Source organism: Lissotriton vulgaris, chromosome 1_1, assembly GCF_964263255.1.
Source record: "Lissotriton vulgaris chromosome 1_1, aLisVul1.2, whole genome shotgun sequence".
Lineage (NCBI taxonomy): Eukaryota > Metazoa > Chordata > Amphibia > Caudata > Salamandridae > Lissotriton > Lissotriton vulgaris.
In genome coordinates this window covers 1,938,159,542-1,938,178,215 of record NC_141685.1, presented here as the reverse complement: position 1 = coordinate 1,938,178,215, position 18,674 = coordinate 1,938,159,542, and the positions used below count along the sequence as shown (strand labels likewise).

Genomic DNA, 18,674 nt, shown 5'->3' with positions numbered 1-18,674 from the left:
TTGGCCACTCTTCCCATACCATCGGAACCGGAGTTTAATCTCCTGGTGGCCAAGGTCAAATCTGGCTCTCCAGATGACCCTCTGAGACCAGCCCAGTTTGTGGACTCAGCGCCCCTCTGCTTTCCTCCTATTCGCCACCTAGAGGAGCAATCCCTAACCACCGGTTCAGTTCCTCCTGCCTGGAAGGCTGCATGCGTCATGCCTATCATAAAAAAAACAGGACTGGATCCGTTGAAGCCGGAGAGCTATCGACCAATCTCTCTCCTTCCATGGGTGGCAAAGATCACAGAGGCCCATGTGAATAACATCTTAACGAAACATCTGACTTCAGCACAACTATTGGATCCCACACAGAATGGCTTTAGACCTGGACACAGTACAGAGACGGCACTCTTATTTATGGTTGAACACCTCCGCTCTGTACTAGATGCTGGTCAAACGGCGGCACTGGTCCTTTTGGACCTCAGTGCCGCCTTTGACACTGTATCCCATCCCATTCTTGTCCAAAGGCTTAGTGAGGCTGGCATTTTAGGCAGTGCGTTAGACTTGTTTCAGTCGTTCCTTTCGGAACGCTCCTTTTAAGTGGTTGTACCACCATTTAGATCTAAATCTCGTGCCATCACCCAAGGAGTCCCGCAGGGGTGGGCGTTGAGCCCCACTCTCTTCAACCTTTACGTTCAACCTTTAGCGGAGGTTGCGAAGAGTTGGGGTCTCACAATGGTATCCTACGCCGATGATACCCAGTTGGCGGTGGCCCTTAACGGAGATTCCGACCAACTGGCATCCAACTTTGCGGATGGTTTGAGGGCAGTTGCCAGCTGGTTAACGGCCAACTGTTTACAGCTCAACGCCCTCAAAACCGAGGTGATGGTACTGGGAAAACAGCCTGATCTGTGGGGTGCTAACTGGTGGCCTAAAGAGCTGGGACCCCCCCAAAACCTGTGTCGGAACTAAAGAACCTTGGCGTTTGGCTGGATTCCAAACTTACCTTCTCGTACCACACTAAGAAGGTGGCATCTATGTGCTTCGGCATCTTACGTGGTTTGAGGCCTATCCTCAAATTGTTCGATGCCCCCACTCGCCAGATGGTGGTTCAAGCGAGTGTACTATCTAGACTCGACTACGCCAGCGCATTACTTCTGGGCGCTAACCAGGCGGAAGTCCTGCGATTCCAACGGGTCCAGAATGCGGCAGCCAGAGCCCTGGTAGGCCTCCCGCGTGTCTGCTCAGCCCGCAGCACAATTGTTAAACTACACTGGTTGCCAGTCATCAGACGCATCGAATTCAAGGCCTTATGTTTTGCTTTCAAAATTCTGAAATCTGACACTCCCGCCATCCTCCAGCATCTCCTGACTCCTTATACTCCTTCGCGTAGCCTGCGCTCTGCTGGCCAAAGTTTGGCACTTGTTCCCCGATTCCATAAATGCAGATTGGGCGGTCGATCGTTCATGGTGTTGGCCGCCAAACTGTGGAATGCACTTCCTGTCCACATTCGTTCTTTAGAAAACCTTTTTGCCTTTAGGGAAGCTATGAAAACTTATCTTTTCCCCCTGCCCTATTAGCTTCCTTTTGATTTCTGCTTGTTAGTTATGTTCTTTTCAGATATAGCGCCAGGACGCCCCTTCGCTGGGGCAGCTGTGCGCTCAAAAATACACTTAACATAACATTTCCTGACAAAACACAAAGCTGTGTGGTAGACTCACGCAGATCTGTGGGACCTCCTCAACACAAACAATCCTAGGCAATAGGTATTTAGGTCATTACCAGTAACCTATTTAGGAAGGCCACCATATTGATGATATATGACCACTCTCTCCCGCTCAGCCACAACCATTTTGCTTTAAAACAAACTAAGCATCCACCAGGTAGAGCTTAGAGCCAGTTATTGAGTTACCATAGCCCAATATCTGTAACCCCACAGTCAGTGTGTCAGCTCAGAGATGCCTCAGAGATTCTCACCTTTAACCAGCTCTGGTTCTCTTTTCAGCACCATTCTTCTCTGCAGTTTTAGGACTATATCTGCCTCCTCTCAGCCTCTTTTGTACCACTCTGTCTGTTTCACGTGAGAAGTCACTCAATTGTCCCTTTCTCCATGCACCTTCCGCGTCCCATCATGTTCCAAGTCCAATATTAGGTTTTGGCCACTTCACATTAGTCTTAGGCATCATGTGTTGTTATCCCAATAATTATTTTGTCTTGTTGGGGCTTTAGTACTCCCATTTTTTTTTTTTTTTAAATATATTTTTATTGCAGGAATCAGTAAATCAGTACAGTTACGACCAGCATTGTATCATAAGCAATATTAACAGAATAAAGCCCTCTGGCCCCCCTCCGTAAAGTCCGTACACAGCCAATCGGCCCACAACCCTGGGGTCGGGCGGCGAAATGCAATGGGGGTCCGTAGGATGCTGGAGCTGGTCCGGATAATGCACTGTCCGTCATCTGCTTTTCCAAACAAGCCTAAAACCCCCAAAATAAACCCCCCCCCCCATAAATGTCTACTAACTAAGAGAACCCCCCCCCCCCCCCCCACCACCAGCGCCAGGGAGCTATCAACATAGGATCTGCTATTGGACCCACGGGGAAGGCAATAGGACTGTCAGTACTAACGTTCACCGGGACTCGGGGTGAGTTGCTTCTTCACTTTCAGAGTCGCTGGGGGCGCAATAATCCCTGAGGGCCTGCAACAACATTTCCCACTCCAACGCGGCCTCCTGCGCCTTCTCATTACCCTGCCTCCAAGCCAGTTGATATCTCAGCGCGCTCTCTCCCGCCGCCCACTTCAAAAGCTCACTGTGCCATCTGCTGCCTGCCGGACCAGCTCGTGCCTTCCAGTTCCTGGTCACCTCTCGTTTAGCAAGGAGGAGCCCCAGGTCGATAAATTTACTAGAAATTTTATTCCTGGGGGTATGGGGGAACCAGTGCAGTAGCCCCACCGCCGCATCCAATGAGAAGAGTCTCCCTGTCACCTCCTCCAGGGTCGCCGCTACCTCCTGCCAGTAGGACGTCAGTCCTGGGCAGGCCCATAACATGTGTAGGAGGTCCGCCTCCTGAGCCGGGCATCTAGGGCATTCCGCCGATGCCGTGGCAAAATAACGCCTGATTTTCACCGGGGTCAGGTACGCTCTATGGAGAACATAATAGTGGACCAGTTGGAAACGGGCGTTCCGTGTGCCCTTCCAGGCTCGTCTCACCAACTGAGACCAGGTCGTCTCCGGGATCTCCCTACCAATGTCCTCCTCCCAGCGGGTCCTCAAAGTGGTGAGAGGAGCCAATCCCTCGGTAATCAACCTGCCGTAGAGGCAAGTGACCGCCTTCACCGTGCCCGCCGACATCATTACGTACTGGCACACCTGAGATAAGTGGGGTTCCTCCTGCCCGTTCTTCCAGTGTGCCTGGATCGCTCGTACAATGGCCGAGTGCAGCAAAAAGTCGCCCCGGGAAATCCCGAAGCGGGCAATGAGATCCTGAAAGGACAAGAGCGCTCCGTCCTCGAACAGATCACCAACGAGCTGTAAACCGGAATCCTCCCAGGCCGCCAAACGCGACCAATCCCCTCCGTGGGGGAGGGCCGTCAGCATCCCCAATGGTATTTCAGGCGCATATGGTGTTCTCAGTTGGCCTCGGGCGTGGGCCCGATTCCAACACAGGCGGACAGTCCGCTCCTCCATCGACAAGTCCCGCAGGACTAAACGTTGTCGCAGCGCTATAAAGGAGAGAACATGCCTGGCCATACCCGTCCCTCTTCCGTCTTCCGGGCCCCGGAATTCCCTGGCGATCTCCTGAGTGAAGGTCTGGAGCTGCGCCGCCAGATAATACTTTTCGAAGTCCGGCACAGCGAGCCCCCCCTCGTCTTTCGGCCTCATCAAGGTATTGAGGGCTACCCGCCGCCGGCCCGTTCCCCAGAGGAATCCGACCACCATAGAGCGTAATCGACGAAACGTGGCCGGTGGGACCCAGATCGGCAAAGTCCGGAAGTAATATAGTAACCGGGGAAGCGCCACCATTTTGAGCAGGGCGATACGTCCCGCCACTGAAAGCGGCAGCGTGGCCCAAAAGTCCATGCAACCTCAGAGTGCTCGAATGCAGCGGGCAATGTTCCCATCTAGGAGGTCAGGTTGGTCGTGGTAGACGAATACCCCGAGGTACTTAAAGCAGTCGGGCTCCCATCTAATCCCCCTACTTAGCGCAGGGGCGGGGGTACCCCTGCGTACCGGAAAAAGACAGGTCTTAGACCAATTCACTCGTAGGCCCGAGACCTCTCCGAACTCCGTGAGCGCCAATTCCGCTCCCCGCAAAGCGTCGACCGGGTCCTCCAGGAAGAGCAACAGGTCGTCCGCATAAAGCGAGACATAATGCGGGCCCACAGACGTCCATAAGCCCGTATAGTGGGCTCCCGAGCGAAGGTGCAGCGCCAGTGGCTCCACCGCCAGCGCAAAAAGAAGCGGGGACAAGGAGCACCCTTGCCGCGTGCCTCGTTCCACCGGATACCGCGATGAAATCAATGGGCCCGCACGGACCCTGGCCGAAGCAGAAGCATAAAGAACCGCGGTCCATCGGACAAATCCCTCCCCGAGGCCGAATCTCCGTAACACCGTGCAGAGGTAGTCCCACTCTAGGCTATCAAAAGCCTTCTCCAGGTCCACCGACAAGACTACCGGGGACGGGGCATCCATAAATGGTTCCCCTAGTAAACGGAACAACCTGCGAAGATTCATCGTCGTGTTCCGCCGTGGGATGAAACCGGCCTGGTCCTCATGCACCAGGGAACTCATGTGTCCCAGCAGCCTCGAGGCCAAGATGCTGCTCAGTATTTTGTAGTCCACCGTCAACATCGATAGGGGACGGTAGGACCCCGGGGTCGGATGAGTCGCGGCCCGGTTTGAGGAGAGGAACCACCAACGCCTCACACATCGAGCTCGGGAGTCGCCCCAGCCTCTTCGCCTCCCTGTAGACCACCAGTAAGCGAGGGGCTAGGAGGTCAGCGTAAGCGGCATAAAACTCCACCGGTAGGCCATCTAGGCCCGGGGTCTTGTTTCTCGCCATCCGTTTAATGGCCCCGCGGATCTCCCCTAATTCAATGTCGGAACCCAGAGTTTTCGCCACTTCCTGCTCCACTGTGCGGAGCTCCAGTGGGCGAAGATAATTATCAAGCCGGTCTGGGTCACGTGCGGAGCGACTGCGGTATAAACCTTCATAATAATGCCGGAAGCAACTAAGAATCTCCGGTTGGGTGCATACCTCGGTTCCGTCTGCCCCACGCATATTTGTCGTCGTTTGAGACTGGCGCGTAGGGTTGGCCAACCACGCCAACAACGCACTTGATCTGTCTCCCTCCGCGATAGACCGGATCGTATAGGCCTTATAATCAAAACAGCGGAGCCGTTCGACCTCCGCTGCTACCTTTTCCCTCGCCTCCGCCGTCTGGGCTTGCAATTCCGGGTGTCCGGGGCGGCGAACTTCAAGCCCGCGGAGTTCCCGGTCCGCAGTGTCTAAATCAGCCAGGATGACGCGCCTCATGCCCACCTTCTTAGAGATACAGTAGCCCCTCACCACTACCTTAAAAGCGTCCCATTCTAACGCCCTAGTACTCGCAGAGCCGCCGTTGGACGCAAAATAATCCGATATTCTCTCCCCCAAGTCCGCCTTGAAGACACTGTCCTCGAGGATCTCGGGTCGCAATTTCCAGGTGGGCACCGCCGGCGTCCCAGGAAACCAGCGAAGGTCCAGTAGGAGGGGGTTATGGTCCGAGATGGTCCTCGATAAGTACTCCGATCGGACCGCTGCCGAAACCAGTTCGGGCGATCCAAGAAAGCCATCTAGTCTGACATGCAATTCATGGAGGCTCGAGAAATATGAATAATCCCTAGATGCGGGGTGATGCGCCCTCCAAATGTCCGTCAAACCCCAGCGGGTCTGCCAATCCTGACGACCCTTAGCCGTGCGACGGACCGGGGAATCGGGAAGCGGGGGATGCGAGCGGTCTATGTCCACATCCACTACGGAGTTAAAGTCTCCCCCCAGCAGGAGGGGCCCGGCGAAAAAGTGGGCCAACGAGCCCGATAACCTGGAAAGGAAGGCAGTCTGGTCTACATTAGGAGCGTATACACAGCAAACGTTCAGGTCCCTCCCCCCTAGAGTGCCCGAGATGGCCACGAAACGCCCCTCTGGATCCAACACTGTCCTCGTGACTTGGAAGGGGACCCCTGCCCTGATCCATATTAGCGCCCCCCTGGCATAAGCAGAGTACGACTTGGAAAAGACCTGCCCCCGCCATCTACGCTGAAGCGCCGCCCCTTCCGCCTTGTTCAGATGAGTTTCCTGCAGCAGCGCCATTTGCACTCCCCTACGCACTAAATAAGCGTGGACCTTGTGACGCCTGGACATAGTGTGAAGCCCCCTTACGTTCCAAGTAACACATTTCAAATTAGCAACATCAGCCATTGTCCCAGATTGTTCTTGCACAGTCCCCCCATCCGGGTCCCCACAAAGAAAAGGCATCAATCCTCCCAGCGCTGATGGCGGCCATTTTCCCCAACCAAAACCAAACAACCCAAAAACCAACCAAACCCCCCCCCACCCACCCCAGAACAGGACCCAAACTGCACCATCTAGATCCCATCCAAACCTCGTCCTTCATCAACCCCAGAACCCCCACTAATCCTACGGTCGCCACCGTAGGAAGGCCTTATGGGCCAGGTGCGGGCTGGGCGGAGGCAGTGGGCCCTCGTCGCCCAGGCCACCAGGACTATAACAAGCCCCAAACAGTGCCAAAACCTTCCGGGGCGAAAGCAGAGGCCCCCCAACCCTCTCTTCCTCTATGTCAGCAATAAAGGACGGCAACCGCCTCCCCCCTGCCGGGCCCCCACCCAAAACAAGGCAGTATACCCCGTTACCCTTGTCCATCTAAAAGGTCCTCCACCGATTTCGGTGTGATCACCGGTGTATGGGCACTATCTGCCACTGAATCCTCCGAGTCCGATGGTGCTCCCTCATCACCCGGGTTTTCTTCCTCCTCAACGGCTTCATCCCTTGCTCCCGACAACTCCGACAATACTTCTAGCACTCCCCTCCGTTCCGATGATGTCTCCGCAGTCGAGGGCCCTCCCGTGCGGCCGCGGCGATTCCTGACCCTCTTGGATCGCCGCCTTTGTTCCGGCTCATCTGCCTGCTGGGACGAGGAGCCAAAGCCATCTTTCCCTGTCCTGTATAGGTCGAGCCAGACACAGACATCCTCCGGGGTGTCGAAGAACTGGGTTTTGTCATCGACAATGATGCGGAGCCTTGCAGGATATAGGAGTGAATACTGAATACCCTCGCTCCTGAGCTCGCGCTTAACCGCTAGGAAGGAGAACCGCTTGCGCTGCGTCTCGTAGGTGTAATCTGGGAAGATGTTCACCTGACTGTTCGCTACTTTGAACGGGCCATTGTGCCTGGCGGCATTGAGGATTAAGTCCCTGTCTCGAAAATGCAGCAACCGCGCCACCACTGGCCTCGGGGTGCGTCCCTGCTGTGGGGGCCGTGCTGGGACTCTGTGGGCTCGTTCCAGAGTGTAGAAGGAGGACAGTCCCTCCGGGACCACCGCGTCTCGGAGCCAGGTCTCCAAGTATTGCACCATGTCGCCATCCTCGATCTTTTCCGGCAGGCCCACCACTCGGATGTTGTTCCTCCTGTTGCGGCCTTCCGCATCCTCCGCCCTCCGTTCCAGGGTCTCAATTCGGGATAGGGCGTCCTTCATCGTCGCAGCCAAGGTTCGCTGCGCCGGCTCCAAGGTTTTCACCGTGCCCTCCACCTCCTTGACCCGGTCTGAAAGTTTGCCATGGTCCGCCCTGAGGAGGCCCAGGCTCGTCGCCACCTGAGCAATGTCCTGTTGGAGGGCCGATCTCGTAGTCTCTATCGCCTCTAGGACACGGTCGAACTGTTGCTGCATCGGCGCGCCACCAGAACTTTTTTGGTCCCCATGCTCCTCTTTGTCCTGGGCTTCAGAGTCCGAGGTGGTCTGGGTGGATCCCTTGGCTCCCCTAGGTTTCCCCATGCCTCCCGGGGCACTCCGCGAGGGTCCCGGAGTAGGCGTCTCCGTGTGCAGGCGTCGACCACTACCTTCCCGGATGCTTGTCCTCAATTCGGGTATGGGCGACCTCCTTCTCCAGAGCCTGTGGAGACTCCGCCGCTTGGGCTCACGCCACCGCCACGGCGTCCGAGGGCACCGATGAGGGGGCGGAGACAGCCGTCGCCGAGTCGGGCAGGCCCGTTCACCCACTATAGCCCCGGGGTGAGGGCCACCAACTCCCTCGGATGATCCGTGGCGCCAGAGTGTCGCGCCTCCCATGTAGGTGGACTGGCCAGGAAGACGTAGCTAGTTGCGGAGTCGCGAGGTGGGCCACCGCTCGGATCACAGGGCGTCCGCTCCCGGTGCCCTCCACTGCGTGGGCACCCGCCCGGCCGTCTAACCGAGTGCAAATCCGTTGCAAAGGGTCCAATCCAGTAAATGTCCAATGTCCAGGACAGCCGGAGATGGCGAAGCCGGGCGCTAGTCGCTACCTGCGGCACTTCTTCAACTCAGTAGTTCCGAGCAGGGGGACAAAGGAGTCCGGGCGCCATGTTGGGTCGCACTCCGCAACTCCGCAAACTTCGGTTTTACTCCGGAGCAACCCTCGTCCGAGCTCCACCAGGGGCCCCGGCAGGGTCCCGTCGGCACACTCAGCAGAATGCGGGGTCTGGGGTGCCCCGCAGCCTCCGATTTTCAGGATAATCCCGGGCTTAGTCCCGGAGCCGAGCTCTCAGGCGACCATCGCCATCGGCGCCCAAGCCACGCCCCCCGGCTTTAGTACTCCCATGCTTATATAACATGAGAAAGGTTGGCGATTTTGTGCTATAAAAAACCCAGCATTTGGCCATAATAGGCAGAGGCTTCACAACTGAACTATCCGGCCAGAGGTCACACTGGTTTGTTGCAACCAGTCTGTGTTTGCTCCGGGAATCAGACAGCAGTGGCCTTCAGCCCGACTTCTCATCATTCCTGGGCAAGCGCACAAAAGAAAATAGCTCAACAGCTATTTATTACTGAGAAACGACATGTTGTGAGATCCATTATAAGAAAATCGATTTATAGCCTTGCTTTTTTGTACTTCTGATAGAACTTAGCATACTGCTTAGAGGTAGCAATAGGGTGTTAAGATCCTCAGAACATGCTAACAAATTTAGGAATGTTCATACTGTTTTTGCTGACCATGTCATGCATTGTTGCTTTTATTGTCCCATTCTGGGTGTTTACCTTTAATATGTCAAGCATAAGACTTGGGTTTTAATAAACATTTTAAAGCTTCATCCTGTGGGTCTTGGAGCTTTTGGAGTGCGTTATTCATTTAAGAATTACGGTTTCAAGTTCCGGTGTGTCAGTGAACTCATCTAGAGGAACTAATTGTGACTAAAAAACATACCATCAGTACAGAATTACTCAGTGGGTTGCATATGGGTCGCAGTCCAACAACATTTCTATTTCGTATTGGGGCATTGAACTAAGCCCTTGCACCGAGAGATTAGAAATCCAACCCCTACAGCTTTGAAGGGGTGTTCGGGCGAGGACACATCGATATTGACAATTCTAAAAGGGTAGGACCACTAGTAATGTAGTTTCTCCAGCATTTACTTTTCAGTTATAGGTCTGCAAACTGGGCACACCTGTACTGTAACCTGTGAAAGATCCTGATAAAAAACACAGGTGTGACCATCATATAACATTTCTTTCAGCTGTCGAGCCACTGTGGGCACTACTTCCTTTCCACAAAAATAGCCGACCTTCACTACCATGTTTCTTGGGTGAGAATTATGCAGCAGTAAGCCCAGACCAACCCGATGTTCTCTGTCTAGTGGGATTTTCGATAAGCAGTTTTTATTAATGGGTTGAATGTTTGTCATGAATGTCATTATATGCGAATCCTCCACCCCTTCTGTCGGACCCTTCATTCTAACATTTCCTCTCCTAAATACGTTTTTGAGATCTTTGACCTTCAGGAGGGTCAGATACAGATGCTCTTCTGCAAGGCTCAATCTTTGTTTAGTAGATAGCCTGGAATCCTCCAGGGATGGGTACCAACAAAAGCTTTGTGGAACAGCCAGTAGTAGAATGGTTGGAGAACGGCAACTGACAGAAGTGGAACATAACGAAAAATGATGAACTGTTATGCTGGCCTAGTAACTACCAGTGACTGAGATTTAGTCTAACATTCCATTAACCGCTGTTTGTACTTCCCAATATTGTGTACAGCATTTTACTACTGCAGAGCACTAATATGTAGCATTGTTTTTAAGAGCTCTAGAGGTTCCTTCACCAAATTTCTTTTACTTACATAGTACGCATGGTTATTATTTTAAGTACAGTTATTCAGTGTTTCATGAAAACAACTTTTTACTGTTACACAAAAATGTCAATGTACGTTGGTTATGGTTGCAAATGGACTTACAATATTTCTAATTGGGGTATTAAAGTTCTGGAAGTTGCGAAGGTAAAAATAAGTGTGCTGTTATTCACTGTTTCATGTAAACAACTTTTCACTGTTACACAAATATTTGCATGCAATTTTGTTATGGTTCCAAATGGTCACACAATATTTCTAATTGATGTATTAAAGTTTTGGGAGTTGCAAAGGTATAAAAAAGTCTATGTGTTATCAAGAATAGAAGCATGAGTGAATGTACCGGTTATAAACTCCCTCTGCGAAAATTGGGTTTTATCAGGAGAGAATTTAGAGTGAATGTGTCGATCATCAAGATCATAACATCGAAGAGATCTGGATAGAACCAGGAAAAGAGTGGTAAATCCAGCTTGGTAGTTCTAGGTACTGAAAGTAGAACAGTAGTGACTGACTCTTGGAATTCAGAAATTTAATTCCAGGTAATTCCAGGTAAGAAGAGTAGAGTAACAAATTACTCAATTTTTTGCAACTAATTGGGCACTTGGAATTCAAATGTGCCTCTTTCAGATATATCTTTAAACCAAAGGTACTGTAAACTGTGATGAGTGATTTAGATCTGATTCTTAGCTCATTAAGACTTAGAGTTGTCTTCCACATGTCTTTGTGCTGATTTTTCAGTATCAAGAGCCATTTAGATAGAGAGCACGCTCTCTACTAAGGTGCATCACATATTATGTTCAAAAATATTTTTGGCAAAATGTGCAATAAAAGGCCGATGTATTTCGCATTAGTTCCGAAAATGTAAAGGGGGAGAGGAAAAAGGGGTCTGAATTCTCATCTGGAAAGGTTTGACACTCCCTGCATTTACTTGACAACATCATAATTTGTTCACTATCCCTTTGATTTTAGTGAGGTTGCACCACTGGCCAGCACCCTGCACTACAGTCATTCCAGCACCCCTGTACTGCAATCATTCCATCACACCTAGACTACAATCAACCCATCATTCCAGCACCCCTGGACTACAATTGTTACAGTACCTCTGCACAACAATCATTCCAGCACACCTGGACTACAATCATTCCTGCACACCTGGACTACAATCATGGCAGCACACCTGGACTACAATCATTCCAGCACCCCTGCACTGCAATCATTCCAGTACCCCTGCTCTACAACCATTCCAGTACCCCTGCTCTACAATCATTCCAGCACACCTGGACTACAATCATTCCAGCACACTGGATTGCATCACACTTGCACTACAATAATTCCCCCTGCACTGCAATCATTCCAGCACACCTGAACTACAATAATTCCAGCACCCCTGCACTACAACCATTCCAGCACCCCAGCACTACAACCATTGCAGCACCCCAGCACTACAATCAATGCAGCACCCCAGCACTACAATCAATGCAGCACCCTTGCACTACACTCATTGCAGAACCCCAGCACTACCCTCATTGCAGCACCCCAGCACTACAATCATTGCAACACCCCTGCACTACAATCATTCCAGCACACCTGCACTACAATCCTTGCAGCGCCCCTGCACTACAATCATTGCAGCACCCCTGCACTACAATCATTGCAGCACCCCTGCACTGCAATCATTCCAGCACCCCTGCACTACAATCATTCCAGCACACCTGAACTACAATCATTGCAGCACCCCGGCACTACAATCATTGCAGCACCCCTGCACTACAATCATTGCAGCACCCCTGCACTACAATCAGTGCTGCACCTCCGCACTTCAATCATTGCAGCACCCCTACACTACAATCATTCCAGCCCCCCTGCACTACAATCATTCCAGCCCCCTGCACTACAATCATTGCAACACCCCTGCACTACAATCATTGCAGCACATCTGCACTACAATCATTCCCCCTGCACTACAATCGCACTAGTACCAGTAGCATTAAAGTCGTGATTAGCTTTGATTGTTTAGACCCAGTATGCCCCTTCTTCCAAACTACGAGATTTTATTTCTCACAATAAAGTGCACAAACCGTTTCATGCATCTCTCTGTAGGTGATGACTTCTTTGGTGTTGGTGACGGGGCTGTCATGTATGACAGCAGCTTGGTCTCCTCGACCATGTTCTATGTGACGATCTAAAGCATTGTAGCAAATATTGAGCTCTCCGTCCACAAACCTAAGAACATCAAGAAAACAATACTGTTAGCAATGTTATGATTCATTAGTTGCATGAACTGCAAAAATTAAATGAGACGTCTGTACGTCTTAAGACAAGGCAATTAGTACCCAAAACACAAGTTCCCAGTTTCCAGCATCATAAGATTTAAGTATTTGCCCACTGTCGGAAGAAAAATAGCAATGACTATTTAAAACAAATTCACAAATAGCATATTACAAAAAAACGCAATTTCCACTGTTTCAATGTAATACGACATAGATTGACAAAGCTGTGAAGAAAAGGTACTTCATTACAGAGAACCCTAGTGCCCAGATCGTCTGAGACACTGTAAATTTCATATTTCAGAAGCGAAAATTGTTGCTTTTTGTATTATTCCAAACCTTGAACCGAATATTGTAAAATTGGTCCTTAAGAAAGGTTTCCAGCTGGTCTCTTGGAATATCACTAGCAACTCTGGATTTTGGTTAATTCCTATATCATTATTTGTATGTTTGGTCATGGAGGGAGGTAATCATGGGAGTTGTTTCGCCTCTTTGTCTCTTTTGCATCTCTTAAAGTATTAGACAAACAGTGCGAGGAGGCTGAATCTTTCCACATGCCCCTCCGTGACTTCTTCCATCCTTGTGGAAGAGGACGGGCCCTCAGTGCAGTGAGTTCTTTTCTAAGTGCCGTGAGAGGGGTTAGATTCTCAAACCGCAATGGGCATTGTACTTTTCTTTTTTAAATCCTGAGGAGGAGGTGGGAGCTATAACCCACATAGCAATGTGTAGAGAGGCTGTCGGGATAATAAGGACACTAGGTGTAACTGTTTATTTGGGAGCGCCGGGAACAGTGCCAGCCTGTCTTGCACCCGGGCTACAGTCGTCTCCCGAAATGGCCCCTCGCCCTCCCGGTGTTCCCAGTCGTCACGTGACTGGAACACTAGAGTGCGACTCTACATATCTCCCCCCTTTAGCAATGCTGCAATACAAACAATAACAACAAGGCAATGTGCCTCAAGATATTTTGTGTTGAAGGGTGGTTATGTTAATGTCACTCCCGTTACCTTTTTGGCAATAGCACGGCTCAGCCTGTGCGGGTGTATCTCAATGGGGTGCATGTTCTCATGTCTCAGCTGTCACTGGGTGGGGCCTTGTCTGGTGTCTCCACTTAGTGACCCCCGTGACCATCCTGCACGCTCCTTGATTCTCCTGCTGTTCATGTCGCCCTGTGACTTCTGGACTCTTTTGTGTTCTGGTGATGTTCGTCTCTTCTGTGTTGGTGTCCCTTGTGCTACTGCTGGGTGCTTCAGTGTCCGCTGTATGTTCTTCCTCCTCCAAGTTCCAATTGTCATGTTTTACCTGTTGCGTTGCTCCCGCTTTGGCCCATTTCAACACCTTGTTGCACTTGGACATTCTGCCTTGGGACCATATCTTTCCATTGCTTAATGAGGCAGATCTGGTGTACACTTCTCATACTTGCAGGGGCGTACTGAACTTGCTGTCGCCCTTTCTTCTCAACTGAGCAATCTTCACTCTGACCCATTCCCCTCTTTCCAGCGACGTTTCTTTGACCTTGTGTCGCTTGTTGTAGTGGTCCGTGTAGATCTGTTGTGCTTTTTCTAAGTTGCTACGCACCACCGCCGGTGACGATTTGCTCTGTACTGTGCCTTGTTTCCACGCCACATTGTCTGGTGAATGACAGCCTCTCAAGATTTTGAATGAGCTATATCCTGTTGTGGTGGGAGTGATAAGATGAGCCTATACTGTACACCAGAGTTCTGCCTCCCAATTCTTCCCTGCATTGATCGCTGCTTGTACTGATCCAATGACGACCCAAATGAATCTTTCAGCTAGGTGTGCTTTGCCTGTATGCCGTTCCGTTCCAGGAAAGCATTCCACTTGTCGGACGTGAATTAGGGTCCATCGTCGCAAGTTACGACCCTTGGAATGCCTTCTCTCAGGAATGTGGAAGTGAGGAAGGCCGGTCCGGTGTCAGTGATCACTGTGTCACTTATCTCGATTTACGGCCACTTGGAATACCGGTCTATGAGCACGATGACATATTTGGGTACGCTCTTTGTATCCAATATTGGGCCTAGGATGTCTACTGCCAATTCATCCCATGGATTGAAAGGATTGGTGAACTTCCCTAATGGTGGTCGCAGTGTGGTCTGCGTCTTGTCAGCATTGCTGCACTGTGCACATTCCTTGACATACCTCTCCACTTGGTTGTCCAGTGCAGGCTAACAGTATGCTTGTTTGACTCTCTGCTTAGTCTTCACTATGCCCAAATATCCTTCATGCAGTATCATGAGTAGGCGCTTTACCAGTTGGCCCAGAGGGACTTCTTTGTCTCCCCGCAGCAGAAATACCTCTTGGTCCCCTACAGACAGCTCTTCCCGGACTTCGTAGAATTTCCGTTGCTCTGCATCCAGCTTCTTCTTTTGCGGCCACCCTGTGACTATAAACCGTTTAACTGCTGTGAGGTTTGCGTCATTATCATATGCCGTCTTCCACTCTTGTGCAGTTATGACTGCCTCTTGGTCCTCTGCGAATGCTATGGTGTAGTCCTCTTCCTCTGTGGGCTTGGGTGCCTCCTCCATCGCGGCCGCCCTGCTGAGGTAGTCGGCGACTTTGTTCTTGGCGCCCGGGATGTATTCGACATTGTACACATAGTCCAGTAGCTTCAGTGTCATTTTAGCTATGCGCGGTGTGGCGTTTGCGTGTCCACTGGACGTGAGCACCTTCACCAGTGGCTTGTGGTGTGTTCTGAGCAGGAATCGAGAACACCAAAGGAATTGGCGAAATCTCTCCATCGCCCAGATTGCTGCTAGCATCTCTTTCTCCACCACACTGAACTTCGCTTCATTCGGGGCCAGGGATCACGACGCGAAGCTGACTGTTGTCAATTCACCCTCTTTGGATCTCTGCATTAGGACTGCTCCCAGCCCTCTATCATTCGCGTCTGTGGTGAGGACAGACAATGCACTCTGGTCGAATCCATGTAGAGGTACCGCATCGCAGATGTCTTCTTTGATTTGTCAAAATTCTTCCTGTGCAGCCTCCGACCATGCGAATGCTGTTTTCTGCTTCAGTAGTTGACGCAGATTGTGCGTTTTGGTGGCGAACTGGGGAACAAACTTGCTGTAGAATTCCGCCATTCCTAGGAAAGAACGGACATCGTCCTTATTTCTGGGTGTGGGTGCACCCTTTATTGCCCTCGCATTCACCTGTTTTGGTGCAATGCCTTTGTCGCTTATTTCGTGGCCCAGGTACGTAACCGAGGTTACTCCAAACTTGCACTTGTCCCATTCTGCAGTGAGGCCACTGTGCGTCAGGATGCGCAGCACCACGGTTAACTTGGCGTCATGGTCGGCTTTGGTTCTCCCCATGATCAGGATGTCGTCCTGGAAATACTGCACCCCTTCCGTGTCTCTGAGAAGTTTGTGCATCAACTTCTGGAACACCGCTGCGGCGGACGCCAATCCGAATGGCATCCGCCGGAACTGGTAGCAATGGTGTGATAAACAAGGTTAACTTCTTGCACGTGGGTGTAACGCTATCTGGTGGTAGGCAGAAGTTAGGTCGATGGTGGAGAACCATTTAATGCCTTCGTCTTGGCCAACATTTTGTTGATCCTCAGCAATGGGAACTTCTCTACTATAATGTTTTTATTGAGCTTCCTCAAGTCTATGCATAGGCACACTTTTCCGTTAGACTTCCTGGCTACGACCAGGGGGGGCCGCCATTCTGCGCTCTCGATGGGATCAATTATTCCGTTGTCTTCCAACCGTTGCAGTTCTTGTTGCACTGCCTCTCTGATTAAAAGGAATGTTCCTTACTTTATGGCTTGCTGGTTTGGCTCCTTCCTCGAGGCATATCTTGTGGGTAAATTTTGTCAACTTGCCGATGGTGCCTCCAAAAACCGTTGGGAATTCTGACTTCCACTTGTTGTCTTCATATGTGTATGCGGAGGCTGTCATCAGTACTTGCGTCGTGCTCTCCGCAATGTTTCTTTTTTAAACCCTGACCAAGAATTAAGAGAGAGCAGGCCCCATAAGGACAGTACAACATGTTTATTTACAGTCTTTATTATAGCCTACTGACAGGTTGCACCCACGCACTCCATGCTCGTGTCTGTTTACTATAGTGATAGTAACCTCATTACAAGTGGTCTGATTTAGAGTTAGGGAGTCAGATTTCCACGTGGCGTCTACACTAATCTGCCAGTATCAACCATTACAGGGAGCACTTTTGAAGAAACACTCCACTGCCTGTGTTTGGACTGCGGAATACAAAAGGTTGATGAGTGGAATGCTTGAATTAATCTCAGCCACAAGGGCTGCATCCAAGCCCATTGTTTTTTGCCCACCATGCCACCTCAGATATGCACCAGCTACAGGCCACTCAGCCGTTATCTTGCTCTAATGGGAACTTTAGAGACTAAACTGCTAGGCCAGGCCCCTCTGAACCAGAACACAAGCAAACCTAGACCAGTTATGGCCTATTTGGCCAAGTCAGTTGGGAATAGCTTGGTTCCAGCGGCACAGTGAGCATAGGACTCATGTCTGTTGCATTTAGGGAGTCACACTGAGAAATATCAAGAAAGTGATGGGTAGAATGCTTGAATTATTATCAGCCTCAGAAAATTACTCGGCAATGCATCATAGTCCATCTTTTTATGCCCACCATGCTATTTTGGAAAATAACCAGTCATGTACAAATCAGTCTTTGACCTGCTGCTACGAGAGGGAAAGATCAGCCCAAACTGGCAGGCCAAGTCCCCTTCGAACTAGAACACAAGCATCACAACACTGTGGCATTTCTAATACTTAATATTTGCATTCAAATTGTACCTCTATACTGATGGTAAATCCGCCTGACATAGTGGCTGATCTACACTAGGTGGGGGAGTGGGAAGTGATCGACAATTATTCGTGGCGGAATGACATACAAAGAAGCAGACACTAAATCTGCCTGTTTCAAAGTGGTTTTTCTATGACCACCCAAAGCAGCCCCTACTTCTCTAGTAAACAGGCAGCAAAGGAGCTTCAGAACAGGTAGTGCATAGCCGGGATGATGCTGTCAATAATGGAGCTACTTTTTTAAATCATTTTTTTAATGTTGGGCTACCATGTGGAGTCACACCTCACCAAAATGACTTTGACAAAACAAATAAGCATTAGCCTAGATCTCACTCACAGAACATATTCTTCCTAGCAGAGCTTCCAAAAGAAAAGAGGAAGAAAAACTGCCAGTTGGTGTACTTCTATGAGCTCCAAAAATTGAAAAACATCATAGTTAACTCTGCTCTGCCTTGACCTTTCACAAATTGTTTACTCCTCTGTGGAATATTGATCTCATGCACTCACATGTTTGCAAATTTGGGGATCCATTGTACTACTAACCACATAGGAATCTGGGTGATTTCAGTTTGCTTAGGTTGAATCAACCATAATGACCATTTTGATATTAGGACGAGAAAAGAAAGAGCCAGAAAGAGAGAAATAGAGAGAGAGAGAGATCACTAAAACACATTTAAAGCTTAGTTATAGTTCAGGATATATAAACTAAGAAACCCCCCTGACACTGGCAAGCTATGGTAAGTAAGGTGCACCATAACTCACAATCTCTTTACATTAAACATCCTACAATGCACACTATATATCTTGCCTAAAATTCACAATAAAGAATTTCCCCTGAAGGGAATGTCACTCACAGCAGGTATCAATTCTACCTAATTCAAACTGGTTGAATATATTATTATTTACAACCTTATGTGAAACTACTTCCATCTTGCATCAGAGCTGCGACATGGGTTAGCAACAAGATTGCCGTTTTGCAGCATTAGATATAGTAAGTATTAATACATCTATCAACTTAAGGGATGGTTTTGAGGCTGTAAAACATGCTCTAGCAACATGACCAGCACATTTCCTTGAACAAAATCAAATGATTCTTAAGATGTTCTGTCTCATGAATAATGCCTTTTGTTTCGGTGAGGAACATTCTATCCACAAACAAAATGTGGTCCTTCATACACTTCTATTTTAATGAGAGAGGTGAAATCATACTGGTTTTGGAATGACAATTTAGAACATCTGACAAAGCA

At 50.0% G+C, this 18,674-nt stretch overlaps 1 protein-coding gene across 2 annotated transcripts in view; it reads right to left on the bottom strand.

Moving 5' to 3' along the window:
- ACSS3 (acyl-CoA synthetase short chain family member 3) overlaps positions 1–18,674 on the bottom strand; it is a 1,235,137-nt gene that overhangs the window by 1,032,209 nt on the left and 184,254 nt on the right. For both annotated transcript variants that reach the window (XM_086919605.1, XM_086919608.1), the window contains exon 2: positions 12,434–12,578. In XM_086919605.1, coding sequence (XP_086775731.1) covers positions 12,434–12,578 — 145 coding nt within the window. The remainder of the gene's footprint in view (positions 1–12,433; positions 12,579–18,674) is intronic.